This window comes from Urtica dioica, chromosome 8 (genome assembly GCF_054948205.1).
Source record: "Urtica dioica subsp. dioica isolate 48M chromosome 8, U.dioica_male_clone48M_v1_H2, whole genome shotgun sequence".
NCBI lineage: Eukaryota > Viridiplantae > Streptophyta > Magnoliopsida > Rosales > Urticaceae > Urtica > Urtica dioica.
In genome coordinates, this window is record NC_142763.1 from 5,445,058 (window position 1) to 5,462,378 (window position 17,321).

Below are 17,321 nucleotides of genomic sequence, written 5' to 3' on the forward strand. Positions count from 1 at the left end.
AGATGAGTGAGGGAAGGACGGCGCGCGGCAAGGTGAGGGCCGGAGGGCGGCGAGAGAGGGGCGGGACGGCGAGAGAGATGAGTGGAGAGAGAGATGAGAAGAATGAAGTTGAAGATGAATGAGAATGAGGGAAAATTGAAAAAAAACGCTAAGTATAGAATATGAAATGGGCGGGTAGTTTAAAAAAATTGAAATTTTCAGATTTTAAAATGCTCCTACAACGCTTATTCTAAGCATTGTAGGATCTCGCCGCGGCAAGGTTGATTTCTCGCCGCGACAAGATGCTTCTACAACGCTTAGAAAGCGTTGTAGGATCTTCGCCGCGGCGACAACAAATTCTTGCTGCGGCGAGAATTACCCAGAAAACTCTTGCCGCGGCGAAAATGTGCCTTCGCCGCGGCGAAGATAACCCTAGATGTCCTCGCCGCAGCGATTTACAAATCTCGCCGCGACGTGACTCTTCTACAACGCTTAGCTAAGTGTTGTTGGATCCTCGCCGCGGCGAAAGAGAATTGTCGCCGCGGCGAGGAATACTTTCGCTACGGCATACAATTTATGTTGCCGCGGCGAGACTATATGTCTGAAACATGGTGCTCTCGGTAAGATTCTCACCGTGGCGAAGACGTGTTCCCACCTCGGCGTATGACGCCTGCCGCGACGAGATGTGTATCTCGCCGCGGCGTGACTCTTCTACAACGCTTAGCTAAGCGTTGTAGGATCCTCGCCGAGGCAGAAGAGACTTGTCACCGCGGCGATGAATACTTTCGCCGCGGCATACAATGTACGTTGCCGCGGCGAGACAGTTTCTTAAAAAACTGTTTGGCCACGGTATCCTTCTCGCCGCGGCGGATAATATTTCTAGCCGCGGCGAGATATTGTCGCTACGGCGAAATCTATACCTCGCCGCGGCGACGGATTTCTACAACGCTTTTGTTTAGCGTTGTAGAAACTAGTCGCCGCGGCGTATTACATCCTTCTACAACGCTTTCTCTATGTGTCGTAGAAAGTTCTCGTCGCGGCATAAAACACGTGGCGCCGCGGCGAGGATTCTACAACGGATTGTCAAAGCGTTGTGGGAAATCTGAAATATATTTAATTCTACAACGCTTAGGCAGAAGCGTTGTAGAAACACCCAGTTTCTACAACGCTTATCCATAAGCGTTGTAGAAACACCCAGTTTGTAGAAACACCCAGTTTTTACAACGCTTATCCATATGCGTTGTAGAAACACCCAGTTTCTACAACGCTTATCCATAAGCGTTGTAGAAACAACAAGTTTCTACAACACTTGTCATAAACGTTGTAGAATCCCTAATTTCTACAACACTTATTTTAAACGTTGTAAAAAGTGGGTGTATAATCTAACATTTGTAGTAGTGTAGGTATGTCCGTATGTATTAACCCAATGTACTAAGAAAGCTTCTTGATTGTTTAACAAACTAGCTTGAACTTGGCAAAACTCACGTGGTGTGCCTTTTGGGGTAGTATTGTAATTTAACTCGGACCCTTAATAAACTAATTCAAACAAAGTAGGAAGGAAAACCAAAACTATTAAACCTACTCTGTTTGATATTAATCCTTATAAGGATATAGAATTAGGCTACAAAATCAAACCAGTACATAGCCTTTCACGGGTGAAACAACAAAAACTAATATTATGTGTTTTCTCTCTTTAGCCAACTTTTATTTTAAAAGCTTTCTGCTGTAATAAATACACCTTCCATGCCATCCTACCGGGTGTTTTCTTTTCAAAATGTACTATTGTCCTTAACAACATTTCAAGGGCTTTCTTATATGCCATGTGACTTATGCGTCTGAAGTAGTGACATAAAAAAAAAGCTGATTGAGTCTGATGTAGTTGAGCGGATCTCTTGAAACCTTATGTGGAGGATATCATTGAGTGATTGAGAAGCCTCCAACATCACGGTTTTGGACATATTTTCCTTTATTTTTTTATATACGTGATTTTATGTTTGAGATTAATTATTATGAGGCTATGTTTTACAGAATTGGCATAAAAACAGTTTGATAATGCTTCAGTGGGTTGTTCCTGATGGATTAGATAATGCAGTCATTTTTACCTGGTTGTGGAAAATTGTCGAAAACATGGATGAAAGCAAGACCGTTACCGTTACCGTACCGGGACCTCAATTTTACGGGGATACCGCTTACCGAAGAGGAACCCGAGGGGGATTCGGGAAAAAAAAGGAAACCGATACCGGTAGGAACCCGTTTACGGGAGAGGAACCCGATGGGGATTCAAACAAATATTTTACAATAATAAGAATAGTTTTCATAGTTCATACTTCAAACAAAGGTTCATACCAAACATAAATTGAGTTCTTAAACAAAAAATACCATAAGTAGAGTATAAAATTATTACAACACGTACGATAAAACACTAATTATAAGTGGAGTGCATGTCTCGGGGGTTGAAATCTGTGTCGCCTAGATCTGCGACATGGTTGATCATCCACCATCATCTTATACTAGTACCATGTCATGGGACTAGAATATGTGTTGAACCACGTACGGAAGTGATAATCGTAGGTCTCCTGACTAAGACTAATAGGACGCGAGTACGAGGACAACTGTCCTCCCAACGTGTGAAAGGGGTTTGACCGTACCCATTGTCGGACTCTTGTGTGTCTTCCACTGCGATCATGGGTATTACGGGGACGGGGACGGGGACGAGGACATAAGTGTAGGATGAGTAAGATTGATTCTTGTTAGGATCGTATGACGCCTGGAACTGTGGATAACCAATCTCGGAGCCGTCGGGTGTAATAGAGAACCCTCCAAATTCTAAAGTCAATATATCTATTTCATTACTACCCGACATTGAGATCGCATCGTTCATACCTCTTTGGTTTCCGCCTTGATTTCCTCCACTTTCCGGAGCAAAAAAGAACGGATTGAATGGCTCATCCCCGTGTTGAGACCCGCTGCCCTGATAATGAGACCCGCCGCCCTAGTATTGAGACCCGTTTCCCTGGATTGCTCCCCGCCCATGTATTGAAACTCATCGCCCCCGTGTGATGGTGACCCGCTACCCCCGTGTGACGAGCCGCCACCTGAATCATGACCACGGGTATCAACTCCGACCTCTTCACTCAAAACTCCTTCTGTCCGAGCATGATTTCCGCCAAAGGATCGGGCAAGTTGTCAGCACCATCCAAGTGGACCGGATCGATCCAACGGTAAAGCTCATCGTCGCCATCATTATCCGCGCCTGACCTATCGAAAGCCCTTTCAATGATATCAATAGGATCGAGAGGTTCCATTTCGTCCGCATACCTCGCTCTTTTGTCTCTCAAGCTCAACTTCATGTTGTAGCTTGCAAAGACAAGCTTGTCGAGTGTTGAGTGCGCCAAACGGTTCCTTTGCTTCGTGTGAATCAAAGCAAACATACTCGAGTTCCTCTCACAAGCAGATGAGGACGCCGTTTGCGATAGGATTCGCCTTTCCAACTTCTGCAGCGTAGGTGTATGATTCCCATATAGTTCCCACCACGTAGCTGCACTCAATACGAATGTAGTTAAGAAGTGAACAAACTTTAATAACATCTTCATGAGATTTACCTGCATTCACGGTGCCCCTCGTAGTCATTGCACTTTTCTGGGCGAAGTCACCTCGCATGTCTCGAAATGACAACAACTCACTTGCCAACATCGATGAATCTTCGTCGGGGTGTAGAGCGTCGAACACTTTGGTCACCGAGGTCATATGGGTACTCTCCTTATGGATTTCCCTGTTGTACTGCAAGTTTGGATTAAGGAAAAAAGCTGCACATAATTTAAAATAATGTTAGGCTCATAATAGACTTAATATAATTTAAAAAAAAAGAGTACCTGCTTCATGTAACGGGTGGCCTAATTGGTTGTTCCATCTATTGTCGATAATGTCTACGACCCAATGACGCCCATGAAGTGATTCCAACAGCTTTCGCATCTCAGTGAAAACATAGTACAACAACCCCATGGTGGGATGCACCTCTGAGTCCACTAGTCGTAAACACATGTACATGGGCTCGAATATGGCGCACACGTCGTCGACACCTTGCCAAAAATGGGCTTGTAAAACGTTTTCGGTAACCCATTTCCCTTCTCGTGAGGACGACAACTTCAAATCATCCCACCATTGAGACGTGTGGAGGTTCTTGAGAGGTGATCTTTTGGCTCGGAGACTTCTGAGAGCCAAGTAGTTGGTCGCGAATCTTGTCGCCCCGGGTCTCACAATTTCACCCGTACTAGTCTCTCGTAGCTTGGACAAAACGGAGCCGTGGTTGTAGATGAATTTGGTCGTCTGTCGAGTAGCTTTCACCACGTTGTCGATACTTGGCCTCTTCCCAATATCTTCGAACATAAGGTCTAGGCAATGTGCGGCGCAAGGGGTCCAGTACAAGTTATACTTTCTCATCAGCTTCTTTCCCGCAGACTTGTAGTTGGACCCGTTATCGGTGACGACCAGTACGATGTTCTGTGGTCCTACTTGATCAATCACCTCGGAGAATATCCCGAATAGGTACTCCGCACTCTTGATCTTGTCGGACGCGTCAATTGACTTCAAGAAGACGGCGGACCCACAACAATAAACCATAATGTTTATTATGCTTAATCTCGTGGGTCCCATCCATCCATCGGCCATGATAGTGCATCCGTACGTCTGCTACTTGACCTTTTGTTCTTCGACATACGCTCGCATGTCTCGTACCTCTTCGTCGAGTATCCACCTGTGAATGTCTTTCGGGCTGGGCACCGGGACATTCGGTCCTACAGGTAAATAAGATCAATATCAAATACAAAAGATTGCAATTTATATTTGTAAAATCGATATAAATTTTTTTTTACTTACCGACTTCACCGGAAACATGAATCATGTTCAGGAAGTGATGGTCAAGTGTCTTGTTTGCAGCAACTTGCGAGTGAATGAAAAATCGGCCAATGGCTTTGGCCAATCTCTTCTTGATGCCGGGTTGCGCTTCATCAACCCTCCTTTGTCGCGCACTATCGCTTCGGTACAATGACCGTGCGGTCATTGGAGGAGATCCTGAGGATCCGCCGGGACCTTCACGTTCCTTCCGCCATTGTTCGGCGCTTGTGCCTCTCGTGACCTCTTCATTACGCGACGAAGTTCCTGCTCTTTGGCTACGTCTTCGTCAGAGTCTCGACTCTCCCCTAGACTTTTTTGGAGGTTTGCTCGTATCGACTCACCCAGACTCTGACGTTATTTTTTCTTTTGAAAGTTCCCGTGGAGTAAATTTTGCATTTCCAATTTTACTTCAGGAGGAACTTTGTCGCAAAACTTAACGCTTCTTGTCTTGTCCACGTTCGCCAAGTGGTTCTTCACACGTGTGATTCCACCACCTCCAATGATGTGCCCGCAAAACTTGCATTTGTATGCACGTGCTCATCCTTTGATGGGGTCGCAATACTTGTATGTCGGGTCGGACGCCATACCTCGTAATAATAATCAATTCAATTCAACATTTTAATCTCGGAATTAATTAAAATTCTATAATAATCATCAATTCATATGACAGCTAACAACAATCAACGTAACCACCATCAAATTAACTCTAAACTAATCATCAATTCATAATCATATAACAAAAATCAACAAAATAACCACCACAATAATCATCCACATAAACCATAACAATAATCATCAAATTAATTGTAATCACCACTATTATTTCAACTTCATCATGACAATAATCACTAATTTTAACTTCATCATGACAATAATCGCAATAATCAACAATTCATAACTAAAAATTGAAAAAAAATCCCAAAAATTGAAGAACTCGGCTGGTACCTCTCGGGTTCCCCGGGATCTGGACAAAATCGGCATCTTCAAGACGGGATCCGGCGGGACGAAGGACAGACTCGAAGGGTTTCGTGGGATTTGGCCGGGATTTGAGTAAAACACGAAGAGAGTCGACGGGACCCGATTGGGACGGGACGCGCAAATTCGTTCATCGGGAGATAAGGGTTTCGCGAATTTAGGGACAAATAGAAAAATTAGTCGATCTAAGCCACATCAAACGTTGCAATTGTAATCTAGTCAACGTTTCGTTTAATTTTCGAATCTAGCCAAATTTGATGACATGTCATATTTATGTAAGATGGTATTTACTATATTAGCCTTAGTTTGGTTTCAAAAATACTAGCCCACGTTTTGAAACTTGGTTTTGTAGTATATTTCGAATTTAAAAAAAAAAATCTATATTTGGCAAAGTTGGTTATTGAGCGTTTTTTTCTTTAATGAACATTATAGCCGTGTAAGCAAATACAGTGTAAATGTTCGTAAATTTTTGTTAATCTCCGTTGCTTTGTTAATTTATGTTAATTATGGTAAATTTACATATGTGCAGGTAGAGCCGATTTCTTTCCTTTCCTTTAATACGCATTTAACACTGTATTTTTGTTTTCCAAATTTATTTTCTAATTTTGAACAGAATTTTATCATAATTACGTGTATTCATTATCTTGTTTGACTTTATTCAATCAAATAAATATTTCCTTTCCCTTTTAATTATATCACCGAATCTCCTATTATGAATTCAAAAAGTTGAAATTAAATTGCTGAAATTATAGCCGAGTAAGCAAATACAGTGTAAATGTTTGTAAATTTTTGTTAATCTCCGCTGATTTGTTAATTTCTGTTAATTATGGTAAATTTTTTGTGCATTTATTGCATTAAATTTTCTCTTTTAATTACATCACCAAATCTTCTATTAAATTAGCTAAATATCCAATTAAATTGCGAAAAAATATGAAATTAATTGGCTGTATACAATTCAAACCGATCAAACGTGGGCTAGTGTTTTGATCAAGTATAAGAAAAATGGTAAATTAGGTATTTTATATCCGTAAATTTCAGTAAATTGCTAAATTGCAAAATTTACCAAACGTTTGCTAGATTCCAAAAACCATGTTTTAAAAATGGCTACGTTGCTAGTTTACATACCTAAAACGGGACCCGGTCTGAGGGAATCCGGCCCGGTTCGACCGGGATTCCACCGGGTTTGGTTCACGGGACCGGTTTATGCAAGTTCCGTCCCGGTCCCCTCCGATTCAGGGGATCCTGACCGGAACCCGCGGGATGTCGAACCTTGGATGAAAGTCAAGGATAATATCTGAATAAATAACTGCCCTTTTATCAGAAATATACCTTCTATGCAAAAAAAACAATATTGGAGAATCTACATGAATTCCTATGCTTAACAAGAAAAACTATATCATTTATAGGAGGATTAACTAAACCACGTGGGTTAATATGATAGAAAGTAAATATATATATATATATATATATATATATATATATATATATTTGACAGAACACTATCTAATTCAAACCAAGTAGTAAGAGATTTTTTTTAAACCTGTATATTAGTCTCCTTACAAGGATCTAATTTCTTTGACCGTACATTGCCTTTCACGTGTGCAACGACAAAAACTAATATTATATGATTTTTTTTATAGATATATTATATGTTTTATCTCAAGACTCTGGTCCAAAAGCTTTCGTCTGCACGGAAACCTTTCATTCCATGCTAACAGGTGTTTTCTTTTAAATAATGTACTGTATTGTCCTGAACAACATTCCAAGGGCTTACTAGCTGGCTTCTAAATTATCTCTCTCTCATGAGAATAAATGATTGGTTAGCGCATCTCGTTTCAGAAAAAGAGAAGATTTTCATTTTGATTGGAGCTATTGTTTCATATATAGATTTTTTTTTCGCTTCCAGTGTATACTACAATGGACTTGGTATCAGAAAAATATCTCTCTCTTCATTGGAGATCAACTTGACGATTAAGAAAATGGCATAACAAGAACGTTGGCCAAAAAGTGAGAAGATCAACTGTTTTAGCACCAAATAAATATAGAAAGAAAATAAGTTGAGCGGATCTCTTGAAGCCTTATGTGGAGGATATCATTGAGTGATTGAGAATCCTCCAACATCACGGTTTTGGACATATATTTTTTCCTTTATTTTTAAAGTACGTGATTCTCGATGTTTTATGTTTGACAAAACAAATTGTAACCGCTGCTCAAGTCAAATGTTCAATGAATTGTTCAAGCTACTTAAAGATATCGGGGTATTTGTGTCTTTTTCTTCCCGCGCGAAAATAGAAACAAAGCACTTTTTTGCTAGGAGATCTAAATTATTAGATTTCGCGAGTGATTAAGAAGTCAATCATATAAATACACCTAGGGTTTATTTTGAGCGATCGAATTCACTTTTTTTTTGGTAAAATTTGCGCAGCCATAACTTTGAGTTTGTCTCTCTACTCTGGAGATCATCATCGGTAACGAGCTCAAAGAAACTTACAACTTGTGTAACATCGTACTGACTGTGTGAGAGCGTGTGTTTTTGCATTGATGTGTTTGTCAATCTTCGGGAGCGAATTGGGTGAAAGGGAGATGGAGTTTCAAACTAAGTGGAACTTAGGTTGCAAAAATCCAGAGAATGAGTCAAAGACGAAGGTGTTTGCGAATGAGAGTTTTGTCAAACTTAATATTTATGTATCTTTGACTATTCGTATTAGTGGATTTTTTTTTCACTCCTAACGTATCAGTTCCCTTGAGTAGGTATTTTATCACCGAATACACTTATTAATCTTGCGTGTTCTTTACTGCTTTAACATATTATTGTTTGATTGATTGTTGATTTAATTAATTCCGTTAAAATTAATCAATTATTCAACAAGTAGGCACGGTAACTTAGTTGAACAACCATTTATCACAGTTTGAGAATAAAGTATATATTTTGAGGCTATGTTTTATAGAATTGACATAAAAATAATAGTTTTGAAAATGCTTTCAGTGGCTTGTAGCCTTGCATTCGTGAAGGACAAGATTATGCAGTCATTGCTAAATAAGATTTGAATAAATAACCGCCTTATTTTCAGAATACATCCTCTATCTTGAATTAGTTATCTCTCTCTCATCTAATCATGCTGTGAAAAACGATTAACTGCGATGAAACTAGAAACTGACCCGGGACCAAAAGTGTTCAGTATTAATATTTATGACAAAGCAGGCGTACTGGAATCAACAAGAAGAGAAGAGAACAAGAAGGTCTTGTGTTTTTCTAAATAAAATATTAATAATTTGATATTGTGGGGTTTCGATTTGTCATGCATATCTTGCAAAAGTACATGAGTTTATAGTCAAAGTCTTGATCGATATTGTTCTCGCCTTTTCATGATGATGTAGAGATAGAGCTTGGAATCTCCGTCCTTTTTTTTTTGTTCTTCTTTCTTTTTTCATGTAATAATGTAACTCATTATTATCGCATGCAAAACCATCAACTCGTTTTTTTTACATATATTTGTCATCACATCGGCAAAAGTACACGATAGTAAAATATTTTTTGTCAATATTTTACAAATTGGCCCACAACTACAAAAGCTTTTCAAAGAAACTTCTGATATCACATTTAAAATATATATTTTTAAAATACGAATGTATGGATTTTCAGATCCATCTACCCATACAAATTTGGAATGGATTTTCAGCTTTTTGCATTCTATATTTTTTACTGTAAAGATATAGTTTTTTTTTAATTTATAAACAGTCATTTTCAAACAGTAAACAATAATTGTTTACTGCTTTAGGTTTTATTTAATTTTTTTTACTGTTTACAATTTCATTTATAAGAAAAATAACTGTTTATTTTTTTAAAGGATTTAAAATAATTGCTACTTTAACAAATGTGACCTTAAAACCGTTATTTTCGTAACTTTTTCATAGAATTTTTCATTACATATTTAATGGATCTACAATTTATAGAATATAGAAGTAAAATTTCATTAAAATGTTTGACACTTGGTTCAGAACAAGGGTTGGAACTGAAGAGAACTAAAAATCTTACGAAGTTCCAAATAGAAGAAGATTAACATGGACAACACCTATAAAATATCTTGAACGTCTACGATTGCAAAAGTATGGCGTTGAGGGACAACAATTGTAAAATTTATCGCACTAGTCTATTAAAAACACAATATTACTTTCTAAATTGGCTATAAAATCATATTTATCCTCTGAGTTTTGTCAAATACTGTATCTATACATTGAGTTTTCAATTATACTATTTATATCCTGTGAGCTTACTGTTCATTACTTAAGATTCCCTAACAAGTATTTAATGACACAAATGTATCCTTTCATCTATTTTTCGTTTATTTTTTCTTTACAAAATTTTCAAAAATGACAAAATTACCCTCATACACAAAGTACTTTCACATTTTCACTTTCTTTTGGTCGAAAATAAAGAAACAAAGAATAATTATGGAATTAAGGTGATTTAAACCCATAATAGTGCTATTTTGAAACAAAGAATTTAGGAATTAAAATAAAAAGAAAAGAATAGAACTAAGGTGATTTTGTGGAAAATAATGAATAATTATGTCTGTGTAGTAAATAAGGTGATTTCACTAAGGTGATCAAAGTTAGGTATAAAATGATGTTCCACAGCATTTTCGTACCTCACATATACAAAGGTATGGTGAGATTCATGAGGTCCAAATATAGGCTGGGGCAACACCTAAGCGGCCATTGAATCGCGTACCGACCTTCCTGAGATATCCAATGCTTGGTTTGATTCTGCAGAATGTTTATGTCGCACGGATATTTAGCTTAGCCTTGACCAAGAGCAAGTAATGCAAAAAAAACTAATGAATTATAGTAAATTATGTAGTGTTCAATTCATACAGGGGCGGACCAGGTGGTGGGCTCAAGTGGCCTGCCCCCCCCCCCCCCCCCCCCCCCTCAAAAAAAAAAAAATTGGGCTTAAAAAAGTATTTTTTTTTTTTTTTTTTTTTTTACAGCCTAATTTCAGTTTTGGCCCCCCCTCCTTCCGAGTTTGGATCCGCCACTGAATTCATAGATGATCAGTTCTTAACAAAATTGTACTGAATAATGGTCGCAGAAGATCCTGTAAACAATCCTATGCCTTCTTTGAATTCTTCCAATACATTATCTGCCAGGCTGTAGTATAATAGTTTTTCTTTGTACCAAGGCTTCTCATAAAGAAGTTCACAGCATTAAATATTGCAGTTTTCACAAAATGGCAGAAGGAAAAGAATAGATAACTTTCAATCAGCATCATGTAGTACACATGTGATTCAATCAGCTTCTGATAATAGAAAAAATGTGAGATTATAATTTTTGAAAATTTGGATTTCCTTGACAGAAATCGACGCAAAAGTAGTGTTTTCGGTTTGGAAACGGCATAAAAAAATGGACCCAGTGCTAAGCACTGGGGTCGGGTGATTTAAGCCAAAATTCAAACATTTTGTACTTCAAAATGACGTTTTATGTTTTCGGCCATTTGTATGCAATTTCAATTTCTCTTTTCTTGACTTTTAAGTTTGAGTTTATTGGTTTTCGATTCCAGATTGTAAGACCTTTCATATTTTGTTGGTTTTGATCTGTGAAAAGTCTCAAGGTCTCCTATACAATCTTACAACCTTCTTCAATGCAACAGATTATGATGAAAAAAAAAACAAACCTTTTTGAGAGTGTTCTCTTTTTATTCTCAAATTTTCTATTCATTTCAATCGACGAATTTTAGATGCTTAACTCCTAGTATTCTTTGAATCAATAGGTCTTAAAAACTATAATCTGGCATTTGCGCACAATCAGCATATCTATAAATTTATCCCATTTATTTTATGTTCGTTTTTTTTTTCAACCCCACTACATCAGACACAATCAGCTTTTTTTTTAATGTCAGTACTTCAGACACATAAGTCACATGGCATATAAGAAAGCCCTTGGAATGTTGTTAAGGACAATAGTACATTTTGAAAAGAAAACACAAGGTAGCATGGCATGGAAGGTGTATTTATTACAGCAGAAAGCTTTTAAAAATAAAAGTTAGCTAAAGAGAGAAAACACCCGTGAAAGGCTCTGTACTGGTTTGCTTTTGTGGCCAAATTCTATATCCTTGTAAGGATTAATATCAAACAGAGCAGGTTTAATAGTTTTGGTTTTCCTTCCTACTTTGTTTGAATTAGTTTATTAAGGGTCCGAGTTAAATTACAATTCTACCCAAAAGGCACAGCACGTGAGTTTTTGCCAAGTTCAAGCTAGTTTGTTAAACAAGCAAGAAGCTTTCTTAGTACATTGGGTTAATACATACGGACATACCTATGACCTTCTAATCCTGTAATGTTAATCCACGTGGTTTAATTAGTTAATACTCCCATGTAATGAGTGATACTCTTTTACTTGTTAAGTACATGAATTCATTTAGAGATACTGATTCTCCAATATTGTTGTTCCAATATTGTTGTTCAGGGCTCAGCAGTGAACTCCCAGACTTATGCTCACCTTCCTGTTATTTTCCGGGATAAAGCGACCCATCGTCTTCTTTGGAGAATCGGAATCTCTCGCCTTTATTTTTCTTCCATTAAATAATTTATTAATTGATATATTCGCTTTTAGAATTAATAATATATTAGAATCAACTAAATTTATTAAATCACATATTTGTCATCAAAAGTACATATACACAGTAACACAAGTGTAAAATTGCTTAGATCAATTATTGTACAACCCACAACTACAAAAACAAATTTTAAAATTTTTTAATATCACATTTAGTTATTTTTTTATATATAAAATATGAATTTCAAGATCCATCTATAGATTAATGCATAAATATTTGGAATGAAAATTTTCATCCTATAATTTATGGTTCCACATTTTATAGAATATGGAAGTAAATTTTCATCCCAATGGCTTAGGATTTCATGATTTCTTCATTATTATCAGTACTTTTGTCCATTAATAAAAGATACATAAATTCAATTTTTGACATTTTCATGTGCGTTATTACATATTTGACTAAATTTCTCTTTTCATGTTTTAAATTTGAACTAATATACAAAGAATAATAAAAGCCATGTTTTAAAAGATCAAGCAATGTTATATCAATAGAATAAAGCAATGCACCTACAAAGAATAGAATAGCTGAAGCAATATGAGTCTGAGCATGTATATTCTCAAGAATCTCAACAAATCATAAGTGTGTCCCTTAAAATAATTTTATTTTATTTTTCTCTTTTTCTCTCTTTAAAAAAAATCTCTAGCCTTTATTCTCCATCCTACAAAGTCTTCAAATATAATGTGACCATAAGTGTGTCCCTTAAAAGAATTTTATTTTATTTTTCTCTTTCTCTCTCTCTTTAAAAAAAATCTCTAGCCTTTATTCTCCATCCTACAAAGCCTTTAGCATATAATGTGACCATAAGTGTGTCCCTTAAAAGAATTTTATTTTATTTTTCTCTTTCTCTCTCTTTAAAAAAAATAAACAAAATAATAAAATAAATAAACAATAAAGAAAAGATAAGGTTGAATACCATTTCATCTTTTAATTGTTTAACACCGTCAAAAATATTTAACAGAAGGACTACATATTCCCCGATGTCGGATTTTGAGGGCACGTATGCTATTTTTCGAATTTGAGAGGACTATTGTGACATGAGTAAGAGCTGAGGGACAAAATATGTAAGTAGTCCATATATTAATGGAAGATTGGAGATCATTACAAAATATGAATTTACAAGAGAGATTTTGTAAAATGTATGTGTGATAAAGCACAAGATTAAATTTATAAGATGAAGGTCATAGAATTGAGTTGATATATTTTCTGCTATGTGATCACGTGCGTTCTTCGAAATATATTTCTCCAAAAACTAAAAATGCAAATATAAATTAAATTTTATCTTTCACGTATTTTATTAACATAAAGAAGTATAATAAAACTCATGATCTAAATTTTCATAGACGAAACAATGCCCCTAAAAAATTTGAGGAAGCAGGGGATCTGAATATATTTTGATCAGTCTACATGTGTCTGTAAAAGGATTTTTATTTATTTTTACTCTTCTTTCTCATATTTTTTATTTTTATTTATTTATTATCTAAAAAAATATTCTCATCCCTACAAAGCTTATAGTATATGGTAGCTAGAAAAGAGTCAATCAAATATGAAAAAAGATAGCAAATGGTCTTAAAAAAATATTATGACAAAAGATGCTTAAAGAACTTTATTTCCTACGATGTTCCGTACACAAATAGAAATTTTATGTTTTTAACTAGTTGCTAGTACTAGGTATATCATGTTACAACTTACAACAACAGCAAAAAATACAAAAACATAAGGCATTTCATTGATTTGGACTAACATTTACTCACTTTCTTCACTGATTGTTTACAAAAGTAGCTCAAAATTATTATTATTTTTTTTAAATTGAAAACAATTATTTTTCCGATAAATGAAATTATATAGACAATACACAATATTGAATTAATCTCAAAATAGTATAAAAATAATTAAAAATTGTTTTACCATCAAGAAAAATAATCATCTACAATTTGAAAAAAAAAAAATTGTTTTTGTGAGAAAACATTTAGACAGATTATTTCTATAGTTAGTTTTTTTACTGACCGGAAGTACTCGAAACACGGAGAATACAATATCAAAAGTGGCTGCAACATAAAGTGGGAGCCATATGGTGACCAGATGGGACGAATGCACTACTAAATTTTTGAAAATTGTAGAGGCCGTTTGGTTTAGAATTCTAAATTTGTTTTTTGTTTTTAAATTTTATTTTCCGATTCTAATTTTAAATTTAAAAAACAGATTTAGAGTTACAATTCAGAATATTTTAAAATGTTGTTTGGTTATGTTTTACATTCAATTGTTTTAGAGTTTAATTAAAAATATAAGAGAGATAAAATAGAAAACACATTTTCATTGTTTTGTGCTTTCTAAACAAATTTCAAAGAAAAAGAAACATGATTCTAAATTTGTTTTCTAAGTGTTATAACAAAACATAATTTCTTTTCTCTTCTTTTCACGCCATTCTATCTCTCAGCCTTCTCTCCCCTTTTCCTCTCTATCCCTCTCTTCTTTTCCAAAAAAAAAAAAACCTAGCCACTAAATACTAATTAGATCCATCTTGTTTAGAGTGTAAAGCTTTTAAGAAGTGTTTTTTTTATCTTTCTTCATCCCTAATCAAGGTAAATTCGTGTAGCTCTTTGGTTTATATGAAAACTTATGGTTTTCTTTAACATTTATATGAACAACAATTTGTTTTTTTTTTTAAAAGGGTTTCTAGTCGGATTTAACCAATCACTGATTTTCATACGCTTACCCTGGCTTCAAAAATAATTATTTTTAATTGATTCTTTTTGGAAACGTTAGATTTAAGTGTCTTCTATCTAAATCTTTAATCGAAAAATAGTTTTATGAAATACAGAATATTTTCCGATTATTTTCAAATCAGTGCACAGACCTGAGACCTATTCACGCGATTTTCAAACTTTAAACGTTTACTTTGGATTCAACAAATTTGGTTTTGTGTTGATTTTTTTTTTGGAAAAGTTAGGCTTAGATGTCTTCTATCTAAACTTTTAATTGATTTTTTTTATCAAATATAGAATATGTTCTGATTATATAAAAACGGTGCGCAGACAGTTTTGGCGAAAATTTAAAAGTTAGATTTTAGCACTTCCTTTATTTTTAATAAATAGTTAAAACTTATTTTGGAGTGGTGCCTTTACATAAAGTGATCAAAATTATGTTTTATATGTACTGAAATTTTTACAGAAGTTTTCTCAGAGTTTTAATTTTTCACCGAAACCCTAATAGCCAAGGGTATTTTGGTAATTTCACTTTGAAAGTCATTTTTGAAAATTTCCAGAACCTGAGTTGTCTTTAGAACTTCTTCAACAGTAGCTTAATAATTTTTTTTCCATCGATTAGGTTCCGAGCCGCATTGTTTTTTCTGACCCATCTAGTTTTCTCGAGCCGTTCTCGACCAACGGTTGTAATTTCCAAAACGAAGGTGAGAATAATCTCACTGCAACACGGATTAGTTCAAAAATATACTAAGTATTATGTGGTATTTAAGTATTGTGTGAATTTTTTTGTGTGTGTGTTTGTTCGGAATGTGCTTGGTATGATATGGTATGACGATATGTGAGTTTATGTTATCTTATGCTGTGTATTGAAATATCTATAACACGTCTTATCTTTCTAGCTATGTTATCATGTATGCTTTTATCTTATGTCACTCATGCTTTTAACGTAATAAACACGATTAATAAGTTAAGTAAGCAAGAGAGTTGTATCGCCTCGAACTACGGAGGTAGCTAGAGGAATTTCTCGAGCCGAACTACGGGCTCACGTTGAGAGTTCCTCATATGTTTATGTATGTGACGGGGCGTTCTATGGGAGGTCGCAGCCCCATGGTTCGTTTCCAAAGTGTACACTGAAATCGGTACGACTACTCTAGGGGACCCCCGAACTAAAATACGATAGACTTTCAATAGGGTATCTCATGTCACGGTTAATTTTAAAGTACTAATAACCGGTTCATGCTTATGTTTTAAAATACGATAGACTTTCAATAGGGCGTTATTCTCGCTGAGCGTTAGCTCACTCTATGTATATACGTCCGTGTTGTAATGAGTATTAATACACTTGAGCCATAATTGTTTCACACATACAAACCCACGTTGTGGGCTTCAGAAATAATGGGTCACAAACATTCACGATATTTTTAACCAGTCCTAATTCTTAGTGCATAAGGACTATTTTTCTAATTTGTTATGATCATACATTATTTAGTATCCTTTTGTATAGTTTGGATTATTCGTATTGTAAATTTTAAATTCAACTTGCAATATAAAAGCAATGTATAACGAGTTTGTCTTTTAAATTATTCCTAATATATTTTCAAACAATTCTTATAATATCTTAATGAAATCATTGTTACGGTGAGAATTACAAATACATTATTCACTTCATTATCTTATAGCAATATAATAGTTATCTGTTACAGAGTTCGACATATTCTTTTTAAATATGATAAAGATAAATATAATTAAGATTTAAATTTATTCTATAATGTATAGGTATAGGATAAAGTAAATTAATCACCCAAGACATACTGAGACTTCTTAACAAATGTAAAATTTATAAACTAGTCTATTAGTAGGACAATTAATTTTTATCGTATTGTCGAAGAGCACTTGCCGTGTGTGTGGGGACGAGATCGGGTGCAACGAGAACGGAGAGGTGTTCTCGGCGTGCCACGTGTGCAAGTTTCCGGTGTGCCGGCCGTGCTACGACTACGAGCGCAATGACAGAAACCAGTGCTGTCCTCAATGCAACACTTGTTATAAGCGCCACAGAGGTGTGCCATACTACATACATTTCTGTATCTATTTGAAGACATTTTCAGGGCAATTATAAATAATTATTTATTTTACAGGACGGTGGAGACAACCATAAC

General features: G+C 35.5%; 1 protein-coding gene across 1 annotated transcript; it reads right to left on the bottom strand.

Annotated features, from left to right (window-relative positions):
- Positions 1–3,113: 3,113 nt before the first annotated feature.
- Positions 3,114–4,647, bottom strand: LOC149387536 (uncharacterized). The gene is made up of 3 exons (XM_089622176.1): positions 3,852–4,647; positions 3,582–3,785; positions 3,114–3,517 (listed from the first exon to the last, which is right to left on the bottom strand). Exons 1-3 carry the CDS (start codon positions 4,645–4,647, stop codon positions 3,114–3,116), a joined length of 1,404 nt encoding a protein of 467 aa, XP_089478302.1.
- Positions 4,648–17,321: the final 12,674 nt, after the last annotated feature.

Excerpts from the sequence above, each read along its gene's own strand:
- LOC149387536 (XM_089622176.1), bottom strand. The coding sequence starts at position 4,647 with ATGGCCGATGGATGGATGGGACCCACGAGATTAAGCATAATAAACATT. Across the intron at positions 3,786-3,851 it reads CCACCCGTTACATGAAGCAG|CTTTTTTCCTTAATCCAAAC; the intron begins GTACTCTTTTTT and ends AATTATGTGCAG. Across the intron at positions 3,518-3,581 it reads GAGGGGCACCGTGAATGCAG|CTACGTGGTGGGAACTATAT; the intron begins GTAAATCTCATG and ends TATTGAGTGCAG.